We start from the raw sequence: 20,059 nt of genomic DNA, 5'->3' as shown, positions 1-20,059 counted from the left end.
ATTTGTAAATTTCATCTGAAGAACTAATAGGTAGGAAGAGCCACAAGTTTTTTAAACCTACATGAAAATGAGCAAAGATATTAAATCAAATATTAAATTTATAAACCTTAATATAGTGTGATATTGTTGCCAGAAGAGATAGCTCATTGGAGCAGAATAAAATAGTCCAAAGCAGGTATACTGGTATATAGTATATGAATTTTTAACATAAGGTTGGAATTTCACATCAAAGAGGAAATGGAAGATGATTTAATAAATAGTGTTGGAATTTAATAAATGGTGTTTATATCTGAGCTGGTTGGCTAAGACATACACAGGTATGTGAAGCACTCTATATGTACCAAACTAAATTCCATATGATTAAAAATATGGAATTTTTAATTTTAAAAAGTGAAAAGAACCCCTTCAAAAATACAGGTGATGATGTATCTGATAGCTAGCAGGAAAGCCTTTTTAGGCACACAAAGAAAAAAATAATAAAATAAAATACTGGCATATTTGCATAAATATTAAAAAGTTTTCTATGTTAAAAAAAAATTCCCCTTACCCCCTCAAAAAGAAAAAAAAAAAAAAAAAGACAGTGATGAACAGGAAACAAAACTTTGCAACATCTATGGGAAAGGATTTAAATAGTTAAATATAGATGAATTCCTATATATCTGTAAGGGAAAAAAAGTAACACTTCAATGGAAGAAAGGTCCAAGAATACCGGAAGATAATTCACAAAATAAGACTGCATAAGCCTATGTAACTTAAAAATAGTTTAGCCTGATTAGCAGTTAAAAAGAAATGTAAATTAAAACGTCATCATTTTTCACCTTCCATCAGCAAAGTTTTTTTTTTTAATAACAAAGCTAATTGTTGTTTAGGAGTAGAGAAAAATAGATCTTCTCACACACTTTTGGGGGGAGTGTAAACTGATGCAATATTTTTGGAAGACAACCTAACAATAAAGTATCAAGTGCCATAAGAAATGTACAGTTTTTGCACATTTCCAGCAATTCCTCCTCTAGGACTATATCATCAGAAAATACTTGTGTTCCATGATGTAAGCAGTTCAAGCCAGGATAACTTATAGAGCAAAAATAAGAACTGAAACCCTTAAAAAGGGGGGACTTCTATGGTGGTTCAGAGGTTAAGACCTGGCACTTCCAATGCAGGGGGCAGCGGTTTGGATCCCTGGTGGTGGAACTAAGATCCCACATGCTAAACCCAGAGGTGGGGGGTGGGGGTGGGGGTGGGGATTGAGCAGTAGTTTATCCCCGGGACAGAACGTTTGATGACAAGTAAAAATCATGTTGAAATTCTGAAAAAAGGCAAATATTCAGGGACAGAAAACAGATCATAAGCATAGGCCGCTACAGGCCTGGCTCTGGGAGGTGTTGATTACAAAGGATCATGAGAGCATTGAGGGGGGAGGGGTGGGGGGTGATGAAAACGTTCTGTATCTGAGCTGGTGGTTCCACGACTATAAACGTTTGTCCAGACTCACAGAAATGTATACTCACAAGCTGAGTTGTGGGACTTCCCTGGCGGTCAGTCGTTGAGACTCCACACTTCCACTGCAGGAGGAGGCATGGGTTCCATCCTTGGTGGGGGAACACCCTGGCAGCTAAACAAAAAAGTTGCGTTTTACTCTATGTAAATTATACCTCATTAAATTTAACTTTAAAAAAAATCCTGTTGAAGTTGAAGAATATTAAACAGCCTGGGGAAACGTAAACGGCCGATTAAATACAATGAGTAATTAGCAAAGTAGTGTGCAAGCGTGATTGTGATTCGGAGGTGAGGTTATACACTCAGACGGTGACGGAGATGGGGTGGTCTTGGCGAGATAGACTGGAGGGAAATGCTCCCAAATCTACCAGTATCTCCCTCTGGAAGTGAAATTAAAACTTCTTACATTCTGGGGTTTTTTTGTTTTTTTTTTTTTGTTTTTTTGTTTTTTTGCGGCGAACAATTCTTCTGTCATCGGGGCAAAATGTTACAATATAGAACCCCGGTCCACTTGCAACGGCTTTCAGGTGCTTTGGGGCTCTTTTCCCTTTGATGGAGCCACCAAACAAGAGAGAACCACCCGGGGGTAGCCAGCGGAGGCGGTGGGGGATTGGGGGGACAGGAGAAGGACTAGCGGGGTGAAGGCGAGGGGGCGGGCGAGTAAGACCGGCGAGTAGGGATGCGGAGGAGGATGGAGGGCGGGCGAACAGGCGCGCAGAATGTGCGTTCCTGCGTTTCACCGCGGGCCCAGATGCTGCGAGAGGCCGAGGCCTGCCGCGTCCCCATTGGTTCTCCCGGACAAAACATCATCTCCTGGAGCTTAGTCATTTCCTGAGCTCAGCTGCAGCGAGGAGGGGCGTCACCATGATAAGTGAGTTTCTCCTCCCCAAGGCTGGCGACCTGGGCAGGGGGGCGGGCCTCCCAGACCCCAACCCACGAAGGGCCGGAGGACTCTCTTCATTCCCTCACTCCCTCAACCAACTCTCTCTCTCTTCGTCTCTCTCTCTCAAGAACGGGCGGCGGCTGCTGCGATCGGAGGAGGTGACTTTCCTGGATCCCCTCGTCGCCGGGCTTTTCCCCTGTCCCGGGTCCCGGGATGGGCTGGAGGCCGGAGAGAGGTGGCGCCGCCGGGGTTATGAGGGTTGGCTCACAAGCCCTCCTCCACTCCCGGAGGCGCCGGGGTGACCCTTAGGGGGCGAGAGAACTGTACTCCCTCGGAAAATGTCACCGCGATCCCCTACGTAGCTGCTCCTCTAGTCCTTATATGTAACGAGCGTGTAAAGAAGATTTCATTTAAAAGGTGGTTTGCTGCTAAAAACGGCCGTGGTTTGTAGGTTTATTTCACCCCCACATTTACACACACACAGACCTGAAGCCCAGTGAGGGGTAGTGACTTCCCCGTTGTCACCCAGCAACTTAGAGACCCAAGCAGGGGCCTCCTCTAACCTACCGTCCTTAGCGGCTCCACACACACCCCCCCCCCCCACCTTTTTCTTTACTTTGGGACCCCTTTCCAAGCGGCTGTCTCCCCTCTGCTCCGAGTAGACAGTCCCCAGAAACTGTCAAGGAATTCCTAAGGCGGGGCAACACCCCTGAGCCCACACTGCCAACCCAGCTCCTCTCCCCCTACAGCCGTGGCCGTGGGGGCTGTGCCGCTGGTGCTGGGCGCCGTGGGCTTCACCGGGGCAGGGATCGCAGCCTCTTCCTTAGCGGCCAAGATGATGTCAGCGGCCGCCATGGCCAATGGGGGTGGAGTTGCCGCCGGCAGCCTGGTGGCCACTCTCCAGTCCGTGGGTAAGTGTCCGGGCAGGATGCAGGGCAAGGTAAGGGTGGGGATAGGGTCAGACCTGCACAAGATTCAGCCCAGAGGCTAAGCCTGCGGGAGGGCCTGTCTGCTTCTTCCAGTTTCCAGGTCCTCAATGTCCATGGTCCTTTGTCTCTCCCTCACTGCCCTCCCTGAGTCCTGGGTGAGGCTTAGGGGCAGCAGGGGAGTGGAGGCGTGAGAGGGGTCTGGGAAAGAGAAAAAGGGAAGGAGCCCAGGATATACGATGGCTGGGCTCTGGGTCTAGTCCTACCCAAATCTGACACCTGAGTGGCCTAGGCAGGTCCCCTCCCCTCTCAGTGGGCCTCAGCGGCTCTTGGGGTCTGTGGCGGACTCTCTGTGTTTCTCACTTCCCGTGAATTCACCCCCTTCTTCTCACTCTCTCAGCTGCCTTCAGCTTCCTCTGCCCAAAGCAGAGCCCTGGGGGATTCAGAACCTAGAGGAGGCACTTGGGTGGGATCTCTGGGCCTCGGGCCTCCTGAGGGACCCCTGCCCCTGGCCCCTGCACCCTTCCTGTGCTCACCCTCTGTCTCTCCCACAGGGGCAGCCGGACTCTCCACCTCATCCAACATCCTCCTGGGCTCCGTTGGATCAGCTTTTGGGGCTTTGCTTGGAGGTACAAAAAAGGCACCTCCTTCCTCTCCTCCAGCTGGACCCAGAGCTGAAGGGGACCAGCCAGGAGAAAATGTACCCCAAGTCCAACCTCCAAAACCCCCACGCATGTCAGAGAAGCATGAGAAATAAAGATCCTCTGCACGTGCACCTCCCTGTCTTTGTTCCTTGAGGCCCTGAGTTGGGGGGTCCTGAGCTGTGAATTGGAAGTTTCGAGTCCTCCCCATTCTCCCAGCCTGCCTTGCGGTAGAGGGGCAGAGGGAGGTGGCAGGCTGATCAAGCACAGAATGACTTGGCAGGAGGCTCTTGTTAGTCCGCGTCTTACAGGGATGAGTTATGTAACCCAGGGCCATTCGTGGGCCATCAGTGAGTCTCAGTGTACCCCTCACTCAGTGATGGGGTTGACAAACGTTCCTAGGGAGGCAGAGGTAAGGGGTAGCCAGGATGCATATCAAGCCACTGACCCCAGAGCCCTCTGCCCTTCCTCACTAATGGGCCCAAGACATCCAGAGGTGAGCAGGACACCGGCCTTGCTCAGAGTGCTATGGGGAGGTTGACAAGCAAATGACCAGGACAAGGACAGTACAGTAGAATATGCGAAATGTTACAGTGGGGCTCTGGGCACCTCGAGAGGAGGAGACGAATCAGGAATGGTCACCACACTGTGTCTGAAAAATCGAAAGGAAACTGGCATCCACCAGCTCCTTCCCTGATGACAAGGGTTCTTGGTGTCCCCTGACTCCATTCACCTCCAGAGTGAGGTCTCACCTCCTTCCAGGGAGGCCCCATTCTCTGGAGTCTTTTTAAAGGATGAGATATAAGTTCTGAAACTTCTGCTTACACCCCCCATAGGTAGTCTTGAGGAGGCCTCCAGGGTGCAGGCGCTGCATTCTATAGGCCACTCCTAGGCCTATAAAGAAGGAAGAGCTGCTTAGGATACAGGAAGCTGGAGACAGTGTTTCTCCCACCTGACAATAAGAAAAAACCAGAAAACCTACAAAAGCATCTTTCCTTGAACCCCTAAGAGAACTGAAGATGCAGGGCCACCAGATGGCCTGAATTCTTAAGGAAGTCAGGTGCCACCAAGAAAAGCACTGAGCCACCTGGGGTGGAGCACATGGGGGAGGTGGGGCCGGTGCACACAGGTGCAAGTTCAGCTAAAAAGCCTTAACTGATTGTTCAAGGGCAAAGATGGGCTAGCGTAAGCACAGGGAACTCTAAGGAGCTACTGTCACAAGGATGGATGCTTCAGGCCAACCTGAAGCTTCTTCTCCAAGGACGCACTGGGTGCTCCCAAGGAAGACTGGAGTCAGAAGGAAACCCAGGGGACACTTTCCTCACTGAGGCAAGACTGGCAGAGGGAAGCTGCAGAACCACCCCCTAGGAAACAAAAGCCTTACGCTGCTGGGGGAAGGGCAGGAAACTGTAGCCCGCAGAGCACAGGTGAAGATCACTGTAGATCGGAAAGAAAGAGAAAAAACCCTCCACCCCTGATTTGGGGTGTTAAACTTTCCCGGACTCAGGCAGTAGGAATCCACACACCACTGGGGCAGCAGGGGGAGGGGGGACTCCATTGAGAAAACCCCGCCCCCCACCCAGGCTCCCCCGCGCCTGCGCAGGCTGAGGCTGGGTGGGACCACAAGAAAGCCCTTTGCCCCTGCCGCCAGGCTAGCAAGTAACCAGCAACACGTCTACACTGCGGGTGGAGCAGGTGTGCAGAGACTCTCTCCAGGATACACAGACCAAACAGAAGTCTTCAGCTGGACAGGTGGAGCAGACACAGAAAAATCAGCCTCCAGCGGAAGCCCAGGAAACCCTGATTTGAAGCTGGTGTGGATTGCAGACAGTGGCCATAGCAACCACAAAAGCCAAACCCAACCGAACTCCTGGTAAGATCGGCCTCCCATGTGCAAGACGTGGTGTAAATACTGTTCACCTGTGTCTCCACTGAGCTCGGGCAACAGACACTGTCGGAGCCTGGCCGGTCTCCCCCAGCACTGGCCGCTCCCCACTGCCGGGCCCAGCCGCTGAGGCCTGCAAGGCTGGCTGGAGGTGTCAGGTGTTGGTCCGCCTAGAACAGCCCTCAGCCAGTGATGGATTTTAGTTGGGGGATAAACCCCTCAGCGGTCTCCAGCGGGATTCAGCCTCAGTTGCCACCAGTGCAAACTCATGAATGGGCCCTTTCTTAGCTGCCTGTCCTTTACTATCTCTACCCGCCCCCCCCCCATTTCCCTACTGGTGCTCCCTGGGGTTACCTCTGAAATTAACTACTTGACAAAGACTCATCCTCATCTTGGGGGTCTCAGCCTAAGACAGCTTCCCGCCCTCTCCTCAGGCCCCACTCAGGAGCCCGGGGGCGGGGCTGACTCCAGACGGCCACAAGGTGATTCTGGAAACCTGCCTGTTGTCAGACGTCACCCATCTCCTTCCGTCAGGATGAGGCTCGCACAGGAGGCTCCACAGTCTGTCTCATGGTGACCCACCTGGTCAGGACCCCAGACAGGCCCAGATCTGTCATAATCCCAGCAGAGAACACCGCTCAGCTTTGGAGCTGGCCCCCCAGCTGGCCTACCCTGCACAAAGCCACGGGCCAAGGGCCTGGAAGGAGATGACGCAATCCAGTGGACCATCCCTAAGTCTCTGCAATTTGTCAGGGAAAGCCTGGCACAATTTCAGTTTCAGTTTCCTTTCCTGCTGGAAAATCCCTGTTACCAAAAACACTCGCGAGAGCCTGGCTGGGCTGGCTGGACGGACAAGGGTTGTACTTATTGACGTACTCTACCCCCCACCCCAGATCTCTTCATCAATTTGACATTGTTTGATTCATGATGAAAATTAGTTTATCTCCCTGAACACAGGCCGATTGCTTGAGGAGGCAGCTGGGACAGAGCCGGTCGGGGGCAAGCCAGGTAAAGGCTCTGCATCTCCTGGAAGTAACCCACAAAGTAAATGCGAGTTGTGGAAAGATGCCCGTCTTCAATCGCAGCAGGAGTTAGGGACCTTGGACCATTTGTTATAGGTTCTTTCAACAATGTCGAGAAAAACAGGGCTGGCAGTATTGCTTTTCTTGGAATAGCGTGTGGATTTTATGTGGTGAGTCACAGGCAGTGTCTTAACCAAGTATATTTTTGATTTATGTTGATCCTCTTGTCCCAGGGCGTTTAGACTTGTTCTGTGGGTATTTAGGGTGCCCCAGAGGTGTCCCGGAAGTTGCTGTGGGGACTCAGGAAGACAGAGGGTGGGGCCCCGAGGAAACAGAAGCCCTCTCCTCCCCGCCCCCAGCCCAGGTGCTGTGGAAGTCCTGACATCTCCGTCCACCTCCCTCCTCGGCCCGCTCACTCCCCTCACCTCTGTTTTCCACAGTCTCAGAACAGCCATGCAGCCACCTTGGTCCCTCGAGACTCTCTGGGGGTGGGTGAGCCAGTGGTGAAGCTGCACTTCTGTCAGAGGGCGCGTGCCCCTGGGCCGGGGGCACAAGGCAGGATAGGGCCAGAGACGGCGGTGGGGGGGGGGGGTGAGTCCGTTTCCATTTCACTTCTGAGCCTTCACAGACGTCCCGAGACAGGCTCTGCCACAGGAGTGGCTCTTGTCAACTTGGGCACCATATGTGGTCTGGCTGAACCTTTCAGTGGGCATCCCCTTCCCAAATAGCAGAATATGAGCATTTCTTTTCTTGGGCTGGTAAGATTCCCAGGAAGAATCTTCCTCCCTCTATTTTGGATGTTGTAACCTGGCTGCAGCGTTCTGAGTGCCTGTCAATGAGGAAGACTGAGGGTCTCAACACCTGTGTGGAGACTCATTCTTAGTGTAAATCTCCTGGTACCTTCTGGCCCAGAGACCCAACCTCAGCAAAACTAAACCTCCAGGCATCTGCTGGAGGGGTCTGCCTGCTTTCTAAATAGACATCCAGGGACTTCCCTGATGGCGCAGTGGTTAAGAATCCGCTTGCCAACGCAGGGGACACGGGTTCAATCCGCGGTCCGGGAAGATCCCACATGCTGCAGAGCAACTAAGCCCACGCACTACAGAGCCTGCGCTTTACAACCTGCGAGCCACAGTTACTGAGCCCATACGCTGCAATCACTGAAGCCCCTGCATCTAGAGCCCATACTCTGCAATAAGAGAAGCCACTGCACTGAGAAGCCTGCGCACCTCAACAAGAGTAGCCCCAGCTCTCCACAACTAGAGAAAGCCCAGCAACGAAGACCCAGTGCAGCCAAAAACGATAAAATAAAAGTAAAATAAATAAATAGATGTCCAAGCAGCCCTCGTGCTGCCAGTCCACCTTAACGCCAACCTCCAGTGGCCGAGGATTTGGGGGTCCTAAGGGCAAAGTTGCCTCTTTCTCCCCTCTTCCCCACTGACACCTTAAGACTCAGCTTTCTTGGGACTGCTAAGTGGAACAGTCCCGTGTCCATGTGATTTCTGGCTCCTAAACTGTGTTACTGTCATCTTCTCTTCCTGTCTTTTTGTTGATGTGGGTTTAAGCCTTTCTCTAGTCCTTTACTGTTATTTTAGTGGGATTTTGAGAAGGATCAGGTAAAAGCAACTCTCTTTGTTGGATTGATTCTCCTATTGCTTGCGGTCAAAAGATCCCCCCGTGTTCATGACAATGTATGTTTGCTTGTACATTTGTTTAAGCCCTCTTGGCTTAAACAAGAGAAGTGTCTTTCTCTGTTGCTCAGTTGTATAAGAGTCTCAGTCGGAGTGGCAGCTCTGCTCTGGGAGGCCCAGGCTCCTGCAGTCTTGTAGCTCTGTCTTCCTTCAGGGGCTGCTGTCATCTGCAGGGTGGAAGATGGTCCCTCCCCTACCTGCAGCAGAGCCCATGAGAAAGGGCCAAGGGGCAAGGTGGACTCACCCACTCCCCTTAAGTGCATGCCCAGAGAGTTGCAGAATTCCTTTCCATTTACATCCCACTGGCCAGAACCCAGTCTGGGGAGCACACCTAGCTGCAGGAGCACTGAGAATGTGATCCTTGGCTGGGAATCACGCAGCTGACCAAATCAGGGCTCTCTTCAAATGCACCCGAAGGAAAGAGTAGGCATCGGGTGACTGCTAGCAGCCTCTGCCACTCTGACGAAGACAGGAAGCCATCCTAGATCCCCACAGTGAGATTAGCCTCTGCCTCCCCGTGCCCTACTGAAATTGCACAATGCAGAAGGCACTCAAATCCAGCCAAAACCCAGATTGGGACTTGAACCCACGGGCTGGGACTCGAACCCACACGATCGTAATTAAGATCGCACACCTGGTCTCAGGACTTAATGAAGTTCAGGTTTTTTCTGTTCAGCACAGAAGGAATTCAGCAAGAGGCAAAGTGACAGGTAAGAAGTGGGTTTATTTAGAAAGAGACACATTCCATAGATAGAATGCGGTCTGTCTCAAAAGGAAAGCACGGCCCTGGGAGGAACACACTCTACAGACAGAGTGTGGGCCATCTCAGACGGCGAGAGGCCCTGAAATACGGGCTGGTTAGTTTTTATGAGTTGGGTAATTTCAAAGGCTAGTGACTGGGAGGATTATTCCAACTATTTGGGGGAAGTGCCCACCACCCAATTTTTGCCCTTTTATGGCCTCAGAACTGTCATGGTGCCTGGGGGTGTGTCACTTAGCATGCTGATGTATCACAATGAGCATATAGTGAGGCTCAAGGTCTACTGGAAGTCGAATCTTCCACTATTTTGGACCTAGCAGGTGTTGGGGAAGTTAATAGTCTTGTTCAGGCTTCAGAGGCAATAATGGGCTTTTTTTTTTTTTTTTAGTTATTATTTATTTATTTATTTATTTATTTATTTTATTGGCTGTGTTGGGTCTTTTTTTGCTGTGCACAGGCTTTCTTTTTTTAGTTGTGGTATGTGGGGGCTACTCTTCGTTGTGGTGCGCAGGCTCCTCATTGCCGTGGCTTCTCTTGTGGAGCACAGACTCTAGGCGTGTGGGCTTCAGTAGTTGCAGCACATGGGCTCAATAGTTGTGGCTCACGGGCTCTAAAGCGCAGGCTCAATAGTTGTGGCACACGGGATTAGTTGCTCCGCAGCATGTGGGATCTTCCCAGAGCAGGGCTCGAACCCGTGTCCCCTGCATTGGCAGGCAGATTCTCAACCACTGCACCACCTAGGAAGCCCAATAATTGGCTTTTGACCAAACAAAGCCCCTGAAAGGAAGTACATGCTAAACTGCAGAACTATGTGCAGGTCAGGAGAAATGGTACTAACAAGTCTTGAGAACCAGCAGATAAGGAAGGAAGAAAGTCACAAGGCTTTCTGGGCCTTGGGAATCTGGCCAGTTCCCTGGGATCAGCAAACATTCTGAGACTTACGCTAGAGAGCAAAGCATTTCTGATACAAGCCAGAGCTGCGTATTTGCACATAAGCTAGTGATTATCAGCTAGCGGCTTGGCATTAAAAGCAGGACTCCTTTGAGCAGTGCTCTGAAGTCTCACTTGTGGAGTGGACGCACTGCCCGGGATCTTGCAACTGGGCCTCTAGATGGCTTGTTTCAGGGACTTCCCAGCGTTGCTTGGGTCTGGATGTAGGTGTTTCCCCAATTTGGTGATTGTATAAACATTTATTTCTTACTATTTTGCTTATCTTTGTGCTACAATTTATAACTAACCTGATAAACTTTCTTATCTCTTACTTAAGTATAGAGTGGTTATTTTGCCAACGAATCCTCTGAATCTGAAACCCGAGAGGAAGTCTCTCTTATAACAGTAGGTTCTAACCAGTTTGTGTTCATCCTCCGTGGCTGGGCCATGCCCGCTTCCCTCCTGTTTCACTAGCCTGCAGCACACTGGTCCCCTGTGCTGAGCAGTGGATGTGCCTGGCTTCTGACACCGGGGGCTCCTGAGAGCGGGCATGGACCCCGGATGCATAGGGGTGAGGTGGGGGCCTGCTGAGGCCAGAAATTTCAGGAATCCTGGGGCAGCCAGAGTATGTTCGGCCAGCTCCTGAGTGAACAACCTCAGCTGAGGAGAGGGACAGAGGGGGTATCAAAGTTGTATTAGTGTCTGGTCCTGTGTAATAAATTACCACACATTTAGCAGCTTGAAATAACATGTGTTTATCATCTTATAGTTGTCAGTCAGAAATCCAGATGGTCTTGACCTTCCAGGAGGGTGGTTTCCATCCTTCCAGATCCAAACCAGACCAAGTGCCCTTCTTGTGGGAGACTCAGATTTGCAGTTGAGGCAGGAGCTTTTGCCCTTATCTCCAAGGAGGGCCTTCAGAGGCTCCAGTGAAGGACTTGAGAATTATTTTGGGAGTGTGTGCGTGTGGTGGGGGATGGGTCCACAGCTTTTTTTAGATTCTCCAAGACATCAAAAAAATGGGGGAAAGGAAAAGAATCAAGTGCTGAATTAATTAGTACCCTAAGGAGTTTACTCCTGTGGTTGGTACAACTATGCCTCACTGGCCCCACTACGAGCCACTTGAGGACATGGATGAGTTAACTTTTAAAAGGTCCACAGAACTAGACTCACAAGTTTGGTTCTTGTTGGAAACTGAGATCCTGTCAGCGTGCTGCTGGCCCCTAGGACAGGATGTGTAGTGGGGAGCTGTTAGGGGGACCACTGACTAAAACCTCCCACCCTGGCCAGTCAAGATAGTAGCCATTTGCATGAGTTATCTTAGAACAGCAGGTCCTAGTAAGGAACACAGAACTAGCAAGCTACTGCCAACCGGAAGAATTTGGGAAAGGTCAAAAAGAGAGAGGATTCGCCAGTCCATGTGCGCTGCCAACCTCCCAGAATCCTTCTCACTGGAATCCATCTTGGCTGAGTGATGTGCGCGTCATCAGCAAGGCGCATCTGACCCCGAGTCAGAATGATTGGCCAGAAACAACCTGGAAACTAACCCCGTCACCATAAAACCTGACACTGTGAGCCTCGTGGCAGAGCAGCCCTCCTGGGGTCCCTTATCCTGCCATTCTCCACCTGGGCGCCCCTTCCCAGTAAAGTCTCTTGCTTTGTCAGCACATGTGTCTCCTTGAACAATTCATTTCCAAGTGTTAGACAGGAGCCCACTCTTGGGTCCTGGAAGGGCTCCCCCTTTCCTGCAAAATAGGGTCTGTGATAGGGTCACGGTCATATTGAAAACCCTTCAGTGTTTCTCCAAAACCCTCAGGATTGGAACCCAAGCTCCCCTTCCCCAATATGCTTGCTATGGTCTGAATGTTTGTGTTCCCCCAAAATTCAGAAGTTGAAATGTTAACCCCCAAGGTGATGGTATTAGGAGGAGGCAACGTTGGGAGGTGCTTAGATCATGAGGGTGGAGCCCTCGAGAATGGGATTAGTGTCTTCTAATAGAGGCCACAAAGAGCTCTCTCACCCCTTCCATCACACGAGGACACAGTGAAAAGACAGCCACCTAAGAACCTAAGTCTGCTGCATCCTTGTTCTCTGACTTCCCAGCCTCCAGTACTGTGAGAAATAAATTCCTGTTGTTTATAAGCCACCCATTGTATGGTATTTTTGTTACAGCAGCCTGAACGGACTAAGACACTGCTATTACTTGCCTTCCCTCTGGGCACCCCCAGACCCCTGGGCTGGACTCTGGCATCATCAGAGGGCAACATCAATGGCTGTCTGCCTGTTGGTCCATCCACCCAGCAGACCATGAGTACTGCCTAGGAAAGGCCAAGTTCCCTAGCACCCAGCCCGGTGCCTGACCCACAGCACATGCTCAAAGAGTTTATAGAAAGGAGGAGTGAATGAACATGTAAGCGAATTTTCTGATGTTCTGGGGTAGATCCCATCCTGGTGATGAAAAGTTTCTGCAAGACCTTGTACTGGGGGGAAAAGGATATTTAGAGACCATGGCCCTGAAGCAGAAAGATCAGCTATTGACCAACTAGATTTTCCTTCTAGCTGTTGGGGAAAAAAAGCCAGGGCACTGGACTTTGACTTTGGGAGGAAGCAGTGACATCCTGGGGCCCTTGCTTTCTGAGCCTCAGCCAGGCCACTTAGGAAATAGCCATTGAATATGTAGAGGGTGGGGGTGGGATGCCTGCGAATGGGGCTCCAGACAGGATGCTCCCTCCCCTTCCATTCCAGGCTCTGCACAGGAACTGAGCCAAACACCCACCCTGGCTGGGACCTTTGAGGTCTTTGAGACCAACTCCCCATATAGAGTGGGGCAAATGCAGGCCCAGAACAGAGGTGACCCACCTGGGGTCACACACAGAGTCAGAAGCTGGGTAAGGGCAGCTTCCAGTCCCCACGTTTTGACTCAGTCCATCTCTGGGCACCCCAACGCCATGTGGCTCTAAGAGAAGTGAGCCTTCCCCCAACCCAGCTTCAGGCAAACAAGAAGGAAGGGATCCAGAGGGGCTGCAACAACTCGTTTTTATTTCTTATTTTCCTCTGGGGATGCAGCATTTGGTCCCTTACTGCATCAGGCTGGCGGGCAGGGCACTACCTGGTCCTCTTCTCTGCAGAGGGAGTGACAGGGAGCTCTTACAGGCCCACCACGCAGGACACAAGGGCGGACCCAGCAGAGCCCAGGACGACCTTGGATGACAGGGAGAGTCCACCTGCTCCTGTGGGAGAAGCAGAGGGTGAATAGAGTGGGACGGGCAGGCTGCAACTTCTTGCGGGACAGAACCATGGGGTCCGAGACTCCAGGGTCTATCAGGAGGGCCTCAGGCCCAGAGATCCCACCCAGAACCCTTCTCTGTTTCCCCAACCCCCAAGGATCTCTGTTTGGGAAGGGCTCCTACAGACAGGTACCCAAAGGCATGAACTCCAGTGGTGAAACCGAGAGCTGGGAGTTGCCTCACTCCTCAGCAAAGAAGACTGAAGCCCAGGTGGGGCTGAGACGCCCCAGCAAACCCAGGAAATCTGCTTTGGGCAGAGTCAGCCTGAACCCAGCACACTCCAGGCCAGAGCGCCTTCCCTCCCACCTACATCTGCTTCAGAGAAACCCAGAGAGAGAGAGAGACCATGGAGGGTGAGACATAGGGACAGGCAGACCAGGGCTCATCAGGGCCAAGGTCAGAGCTGGATGCTCTGAAGCTCTTGTCCTCCCTCACTCTCCACAGCAAGCCCCACCGGCAACACTTACCCACGGACTGGAGAGTGGCCACCAGGCCGCCAGAGGCAACTCCACCCCCGTTGGCGATGGCGGCCACTGACATCATCTTGGCTGCCAAGGAAGAGGCTGTGATTCCTGCCCCGGTGAAGCCCACGGCGCCCAGCACCAGGGGCACAGCCCCCACGGCCACGGCTGTAGGGGGAGAGGAGCTGGGTTGAGGGGAAGATGGACAAGCCCCCCAACACACACACACACACACACACACACACACACACACACACACACCCACACCCACACACACACCACATCAAGCTTTGGAGACTTCAGGGAGTCGGGAGAAGGGGTAAAGTCTGAGCTTGGGAGAGACCCCAGGCATGGCCCGCAGTCAGGAGTCGAGGGTGGCACAGCTGGTGGGGAGAGCGAGGGAAGGATTGTGGGGTCACCGGGGACAGGGCTCTGATCTGCAGCAGGACCTTCCTCGGGAAAGGCTTCTGTTTCTGCCTTAGTAAGATGCTGGGAACAGGGTTGGGGGCGTGGTGGTTTTGTGAGCTTCTTGTCTTTGCTGAGGAAATCTTTAATAAAAGCTAATCTTACCCAGGGCCCAGCATAAAGCAAGGAGCACGTTCTGAGCCCTGCTTGGATCCCATCCATCCCACAGAGCAACTGGAAGCCAGAGTTGCTGAGACAATGGCTTCTCCTGAATGCATCTCTTGTGTTCTGACTGTGCCGATGTCTCATCCTATGTAACCCTCACAAGAACCCTGAATGGGCAGTCCTGGCCTGTTTTTCACGACAAAAGCTAAGCTCAGAGGAGTTCAAAGCCACATCCCAGGTCACACAGAGGAGGCTCTGCAAGGAGGTTGGGCCCCTGCTGGGGCTGCCTGCATGTGAGTTTCCATGCAAACTCGTTTTTCTCATTCCAGCATCTCCTCCCCTACCACGTACAGGAGGCCTGGGGCAGGGGCAGGTACAAGGCCAGTTGCTCCCTAAGTCCAAAGGTCTGGGGACAGACAAGGACAAGCCTTTCCTGCCAGAAACTCACCTCCTCCCACCGCAGCTGCAGCAGCCTTGGCTGGAAACCAAAAGAACATTCTGTGAGTGGATCCACTCTGGCCGCCCCTCCACTCCCTGAGCCCACAGCCCAGCTATGGGGAGGGGGCTGCCCCAGGCTGGGAGACACAGGAAGGAAGGACCCCTGCCTCCTTCTTCCTGAGAAGGTGGACCCCACAGCCCTGAGCTTGGCGAGGGCCGCTGGGAAGTCAGAGGACCTGTCCTGAATGGAGTTGCATGTCTTGGCCTAGAGTTACCTGGAGATGGGGTTTGAGGGCCTTGTTCCAGAAAATTCAACCATCAGATTGGGGATTTGTTGTGTGTTTTTTTAATCTCTCTGCAGATTGGTTGGTTGGGGGTTGTTTGTGGGGAGCACAGAAGTTCTTTTCCTTTCTCTCTGCCTTCCAAGCCAGGTTTGGTCAAAACAAAGCCAAACAAAACCTTACAGATGTGGGGAGGGAGGCTGCAGCTGCGGCTCCCTTCACAGTGAATGTGGGACTCTTGGCAAAGTCATTTAGGGCATGGTGGGTTGACTAGGGCAGGGAGAGGCGAAGGAAGTGAGTGTCACGCGCTCTGAGCCGGGATGTTAGCTCCTCTAAAATAGGGTCAGTGTTTTATGAGTGTGGGCGGAGGGTGGGGCATCACATGACTTTCTCCTATTGTCCAGAAAAAGCTCTCCAGACAACACTAAATCCTCACTCGGAGAGTTGTGTTTCATTTTGCAGGACCTGACTGCAATCAGGGCAAGCACTGCGGAAGGCCTGAATGCTACCTGAGAACAGTGCTGGAATGGGTTGAGTGCTTCTGATTCTCCAAGGCCCCACACGTTGCCCCCTCCCCTGGGAAGCTGCCCCAGACCCTCCCAATCAGCACCATCCTCGCTCCCCTGTGGCTGCAGCCACTCACAACCCTGGACCCTAGCTGCCTGGCTCCCCGACACGGAGAATCCCTGGAACTCCCTGGCAGAGGTCTTGGTCTCTGGCAGCCATAGGAGCCAGAACTGCAATCTCTGGGGCCAGTGGGGACGAGGAGTTCTGAAAATAGCAAGGTGTGCAGGAGTGAGCTCGGCCAGCTTCCCAAGAGGAGAGCTTTGGGGTGGCAGTGAAGGACGTAAAGGGATAAGGGGTGTGAAAGCTAAAGCCTGTGACCAGTGGGCTACCTGGTTGGGGTACGGAACCCGAGACTCGAGAATGAAGAGCTGGTTAGAGGGTATCTGAGGGGCCGCATTATTGTTTGGGAGGAGAGGTGATGCCTGGCTGGCCGGCAGCTTGGTGTACCTGGGCCCCGACACACAGATGGCCCAGGGGAAAGGCTGCTGTCTGTCTGATGGCCTGCCTGGGGGGCTTCCCCGGGGAGCTTCCCCAGTGGTCTTCCCCGGGTGAGGGAGCCTGGCCCTTCTGGGCTGTTTGGAACCTGTCCTGCCCTGAGGCTTCCTCCCAGGCCTGGATCCCTGCATTTCTGTTCTACGTGCTGTCCCAGGCTCAGGAGCACCGCCCCACCCCACCTCCCAGCCCAGGGCCCTTGGACAACAGTTCCCTCATTTAATGAATTGACTAAGGGCAGGCACTCAGCTTGTGGCTAGGCTATCACAGCATTTGATAACATTTAGCTGTTCTGATTATGTTCACCTCAGAACTCTTTCTCATAAGCTGAGCCATCCTCCTATTTCTGATCATGAGGAAGACTGGCAGCTCTGGCCCCCGTCCTCACTTTCTTGTCACACTCCCACGCGCTGGGTCGGGGTCCAAGGAGGGCAGTCTATCACCCAGGACCAGTTACCTCCTAGTGGGAACGCAGTCAGGGCCGCAGCAGGGTATCCCAGCAGGCTCCCCAGGGTAGAGGTGGCCCCGGCCAGGGCAGCGTTAGATGACAGGGTGAGCCCTGAGGAAGAACAGAGGGTGAGTGCACAGGAGTCAGAGGTCGGAGGTCAGGCAGTGGTTGGAGGCTGTGGCACCGCCCTCGCCCCGTTCCATCCTGTGCTGTGTTGGCAGAGGTGAGAGGACCCCGGGGACCCACCCCAGGGGCAGAACCCTGAATGGTGGAGGCTGCACACAGGAACGCTTTGCAGCGATTGAAAGTGAGGCAGGTTACTAACAAAAGCAGGGAAGGAAGAGGCACACAGAAGAGAATGCAAGCCTCGGGGAATAAGTAACGTATGGCCGCTTTTGCAGAGATCCTGCCATAAACAGCTCAGACATTTGAGTGAAGGAGATAAGGGAAAAGCTAACGTCTGCACTCTGGCCTCTGTACTTTGCCCCTGCCTGGATAAATATAGCTATAGGCTCCCCAAAAGCGTGGGAACTGGTTTATAAAAGGGGAAACTTTTCTTTGGTTCGGGGCTCAGTCTTTGGATGTGAGTCCACTGGGCCTGTACCGGTACAATAAACATTGCTTCCTGTATTACAAGCCTCAGTGTCCTGCCTACCTCTACCGATTCCTTCAACAAAAGCAAGGATTAGAGGTTCACCCGTGGACCCGGAGGGATCTCAAAAACATAGTTCTCAGTGCAGGGGGAGAAAAAGCAGTAAAATGAGATACACAACACACTCTTCTGTATGTAAATTAAAACACATCCAAACAAAAAACAACACCCATTTTGCAAAAATATGTATGAAACACAGGTACACGTTCAACATATTAGAAAGGCTGACTTTCTAATATGAGGGGAGGAATTACAGGCAAAAGGGAAGATAAACAGCGAGAATAAATAAATAAAACCAAAAAGGGGGCTTGCAAGAACTAATTGAAGAAAATGGGCCTGAATTGAAGAATTTTGTTCAAATCAACAGTCTGGATCTGAGATCCGACAGGGCAAACTTATGAAAGGCTGGTGGGATGCTTAGGTAAAAACCTAAAGGAGGAGAATTCTGGTGGTGAGGCGGTGAATCCCGGGGAAATGAGAGCCAGAGAGTGGGCCTCAGCCTCAGGGTCCCTTAGTCTAGGCGGGAGAGGGAAGGCGGCCCAGAGCCCCAGAATCCCCCTCCAGGGACCGGCCTCTCTCTGGCCCTTCTCAGAGAGAGAGCCAGGGCAGACACACAAGGGCAAGGACAGGGGAGAAAGAGAGAGGCTGCAGGTGATGCCACTGACACCTCCCATGGGTCCCTGGGCAGGACCCTGTGCCCTCCCTAGCCCCCCCCCCCCCCAAGTCCCTGCCAGGAATACTCACCCATGGAAGGAAGTCCTGCCAAGATACTGCCAGAGGCTGCCCCACCCACTTTGGCCAGGGTCCCTGCAGACAGTATCTTGGAAGTCAGTTTAGAGGCTAAAAGGACAGCGCTGGTAAATTCCATGGCACTGAAACGGATCAACACGAAACCTACCAAAAGAGTGAAGTGTTGATGGGGAGATGAGGACACCATCACATGTCCTACCCTAAAAATCTCAAGGGGCTCCAGCAGGTGGAGGGGCTGCTTTGAGCTTGTGAAGGATACAGGCCTGAAGATGGTCCAAGATATGGTGTTGGGGTTTCAGAAGGACCTGTGTGAGGGGCAGGTGGGAAGCAGGGGGTGGAGGGAGATTTTTCTTCCCAAGGTGGGCTGCTTCCCTCTCCTGAAACACAGGTTTCTAGAACTCCCTTAAATCTGTACCGAGTAATTTAAAAGGTGCCAGAATTAGGAAATCAGAACCAATTACATTTTTAAGGCATATGACACGATCAGTTTGTTCTGGGTTCCTATTCTTATGCACTCTCCTCACTAACTCAATGAGAAGCATGAGATTTCTCTTCCCATTTGATGATAAGGAAACTCTGGTACGGAGAGGGTAAGTGAATCATCCAAGCTCACACAGCTTTGCTTGGCAAAGTGGGACCCGATCCAGGTCCAGCTGCTTCCAAAGCATGGGCTTGGAATGCTCTGATTTGGTTCCTCCTAATGCTTCTCTCTTTCTCCTGCTCATCTCACCCCTACCCAGGCACGGACGAGGCTCATGGTTTCCAGAGTCCCAGAGCCCAGGGACAATGAGGGCTTAAGTTCCTTCCCTCCCGAAACCCAGCTTCTCTGACTGCAGCCACCCAGATGAGAAACATGACACAATTCATCCAGTGGATCCACCGGGTCTCCCCTCCACCCGCTAAGCCCACCAACCACCCAAGGGTGAGGGCGGCAGGAAGGAGCAGCCCCTGCCCACCCCTGCCTGTCTGACCCAGAGGAGAAGATTTTATGAAGATGTGGAACTGACCTGCTGGTCTTGAGCTTGGCTGTGTTCTGGGAAGGCCTGATGCAGGATGTTTATAAAAGCTCCACCCCAACTGAAGCACAGCCCCATGGATGCAGGCAGCCAGTGAGATAGATTTCGTTTTCTCAGGAAAAAGAAAACGACACCCACTTTTCTCCTCGTTTTCTCAGGAAAAGGAAAACGATACCCACTTTTCTCCTCTGCTAGTAGCCCAGCAGGAAAATGGGGCTTCCCTGGACCCTCCTCCCCCATGTGCCCTGCTTTAGCTCTTTTCTGAAGTACCAAGACAGTTGTAGCTGATGTATATTTCCTGAGTTTTCCAGATGCTAAAACCACTATCAAACGAATTAACTACTGGCTGATTCTGAGCCCATAGCCCCCAGAGCTTCTGGTACTTAAGGACTGACCGCCATTAACCAATCAGAGAACTGTGCAGGAGCTGACTGCCTACCCTGGGATGCCCCTCCCTCACCTGCCTGGCCTTGAAACATGCTTTGCTGAAACCCTTTTGGGAGGTTGGGGGTTTTGGGGGCACAAGCTCATTCTGCTTCCTCGGCTCTGCAATAAAACTTTCTCTACTCCAAACTGCAATGCTTGGGTTTGTTTGGCTTCCCTATGCCTGGGGCACATGAACTTGTGTTTGGTAACATCTTCCCCAAAGGAAAAGTTTAGTTATTACAGAGATCAATTTTCCTACCACTTCCTGATCCCAAGATCTTAGCAAGGGTCATTTCATTTCTCTGCTGCCTTCATTGCAAATTGTTGAAAGAGCTGCTCTCCTCTTTTTCACCTGACTCTTAAAATATGAGTATATAACGTGAAATATTGTTATATTATCTGCATAGAACAGGAAATATTTTCAGGCATCCAAAAA

General features: G+C 52.0%; 2 protein-coding genes across 3 annotated transcripts; one reads left to right on the top strand and one right to left on the bottom strand.

Moving 5' to 3' along the window:
* Window positions 1-2,256: 2,256 nt before the first annotated feature.
* Window positions 2,257-4,075, top strand: LOC130851618 (interferon alpha-inducible protein 27-like protein 2). Its single transcript, XM_057732181.1, has 4 exons — window positions 2,257-2,368; window positions 2,509-2,538; window positions 3,130-3,291; window positions 3,861-4,075. Exons 1-4 carry the CDS (start codon window positions 2,362-2,364, stop codon window positions 4,061-4,063), a joined length of 402 nt encoding a protein of 133 aa, XP_057588164.1. The 5' UTR covers window positions 2,257-2,361; the 3' UTR covers window positions 4,064-4,075.
* Window positions 4,076-13,257: 9,182 nt separating this feature from the next.
* On the bottom strand, window positions 13,258-19,252 carry LOC130852208 (interferon alpha-inducible protein 27, mitochondrial-like). 2 transcript variants are annotated; one of them, XM_057733025.1, is made up of 6 exons: window positions 19,189-19,252; window positions 18,176-18,325; window positions 16,789-16,890; window positions 15,002-15,031; window positions 13,990-14,151; window positions 13,258-13,465 (listed from the first exon to the last, which is right to left on the bottom strand). In XM_057733025.1, the coding sequence occupies exons 2-6, from the start codon at window positions 18,297-18,299 to the stop codon at window positions 13,383-13,385; spliced, it is 501 nt and encodes a 166-aa protein (XP_057589008.1). In that variant the 5' UTR covers window positions 18,300-18,325; window positions 19,189-19,252; the 3' UTR covers window positions 13,258-13,382. The 2 variants fall into 2 exon arrangements, with proteins under 2 accessions (XP_057589008.1, XP_057589009.1); XM_057733026.1 differs by lacking the exon at window positions 15,002-15,031.
* Window positions 19,253-20,059: the final 807 nt, after the last annotated feature.

This window comes from Hippopotamus amphibius, chromosome 4 (genome assembly GCF_030028045.1).
Source record: "Hippopotamus amphibius kiboko isolate mHipAmp2 chromosome 4, mHipAmp2.hap2, whole genome shotgun sequence".
Classification (NCBI taxonomy): domain Eukaryota; kingdom Metazoa; phylum Chordata; class Mammalia; order Artiodactyla; family Hippopotamidae; genus Hippopotamus; species Hippopotamus amphibius.
This window is presented reverse-complemented; position numbering and strand designations above follow the sequence as displayed.

Excerpts from the sequence above, each read along its gene's own strand:
- LOC130851618 (XM_057732181.1), top strand. Across the intron at positions 2,539-3,129 it reads GGCTGCTGCGATCGGAGGAG|CCGTGGCCGTGGGGGCTGTG; the intron begins GTGACTTTCCTG and ends CTCCCCCTACAG. Across the intron at positions 3,292-3,860 it reads GGCCACTCTCCAGTCCGTGG|GGGCAGCCGGACTCTCCACC; the intron begins GTAAGTGTCCGG and ends TCTCTCCCACAG.
- LOC130852208 (XM_057733025.1), bottom strand. The coding sequence starts at position 18,299 with ATGGAATTTACCAGCGCTGTCCTTTTAGCCTCTAAACTGACTTCCAAG. Across the intron at positions 16,891-18,175 it reads GGCAGGACTTCCTTCCATGG|GGCTCACCCTGTCATCTAAC; the intron begins GTGAGTATTCCT and ends GTTCTTCCTCAG. Across the intron at positions 15,032-16,788 it reads GACTGCGTTCCCACTAGGAG|CCAAGGCTGCTGCAGCTGCG; the intron begins GTAACTGGTCCT and ends TTTGGTTTCCAG.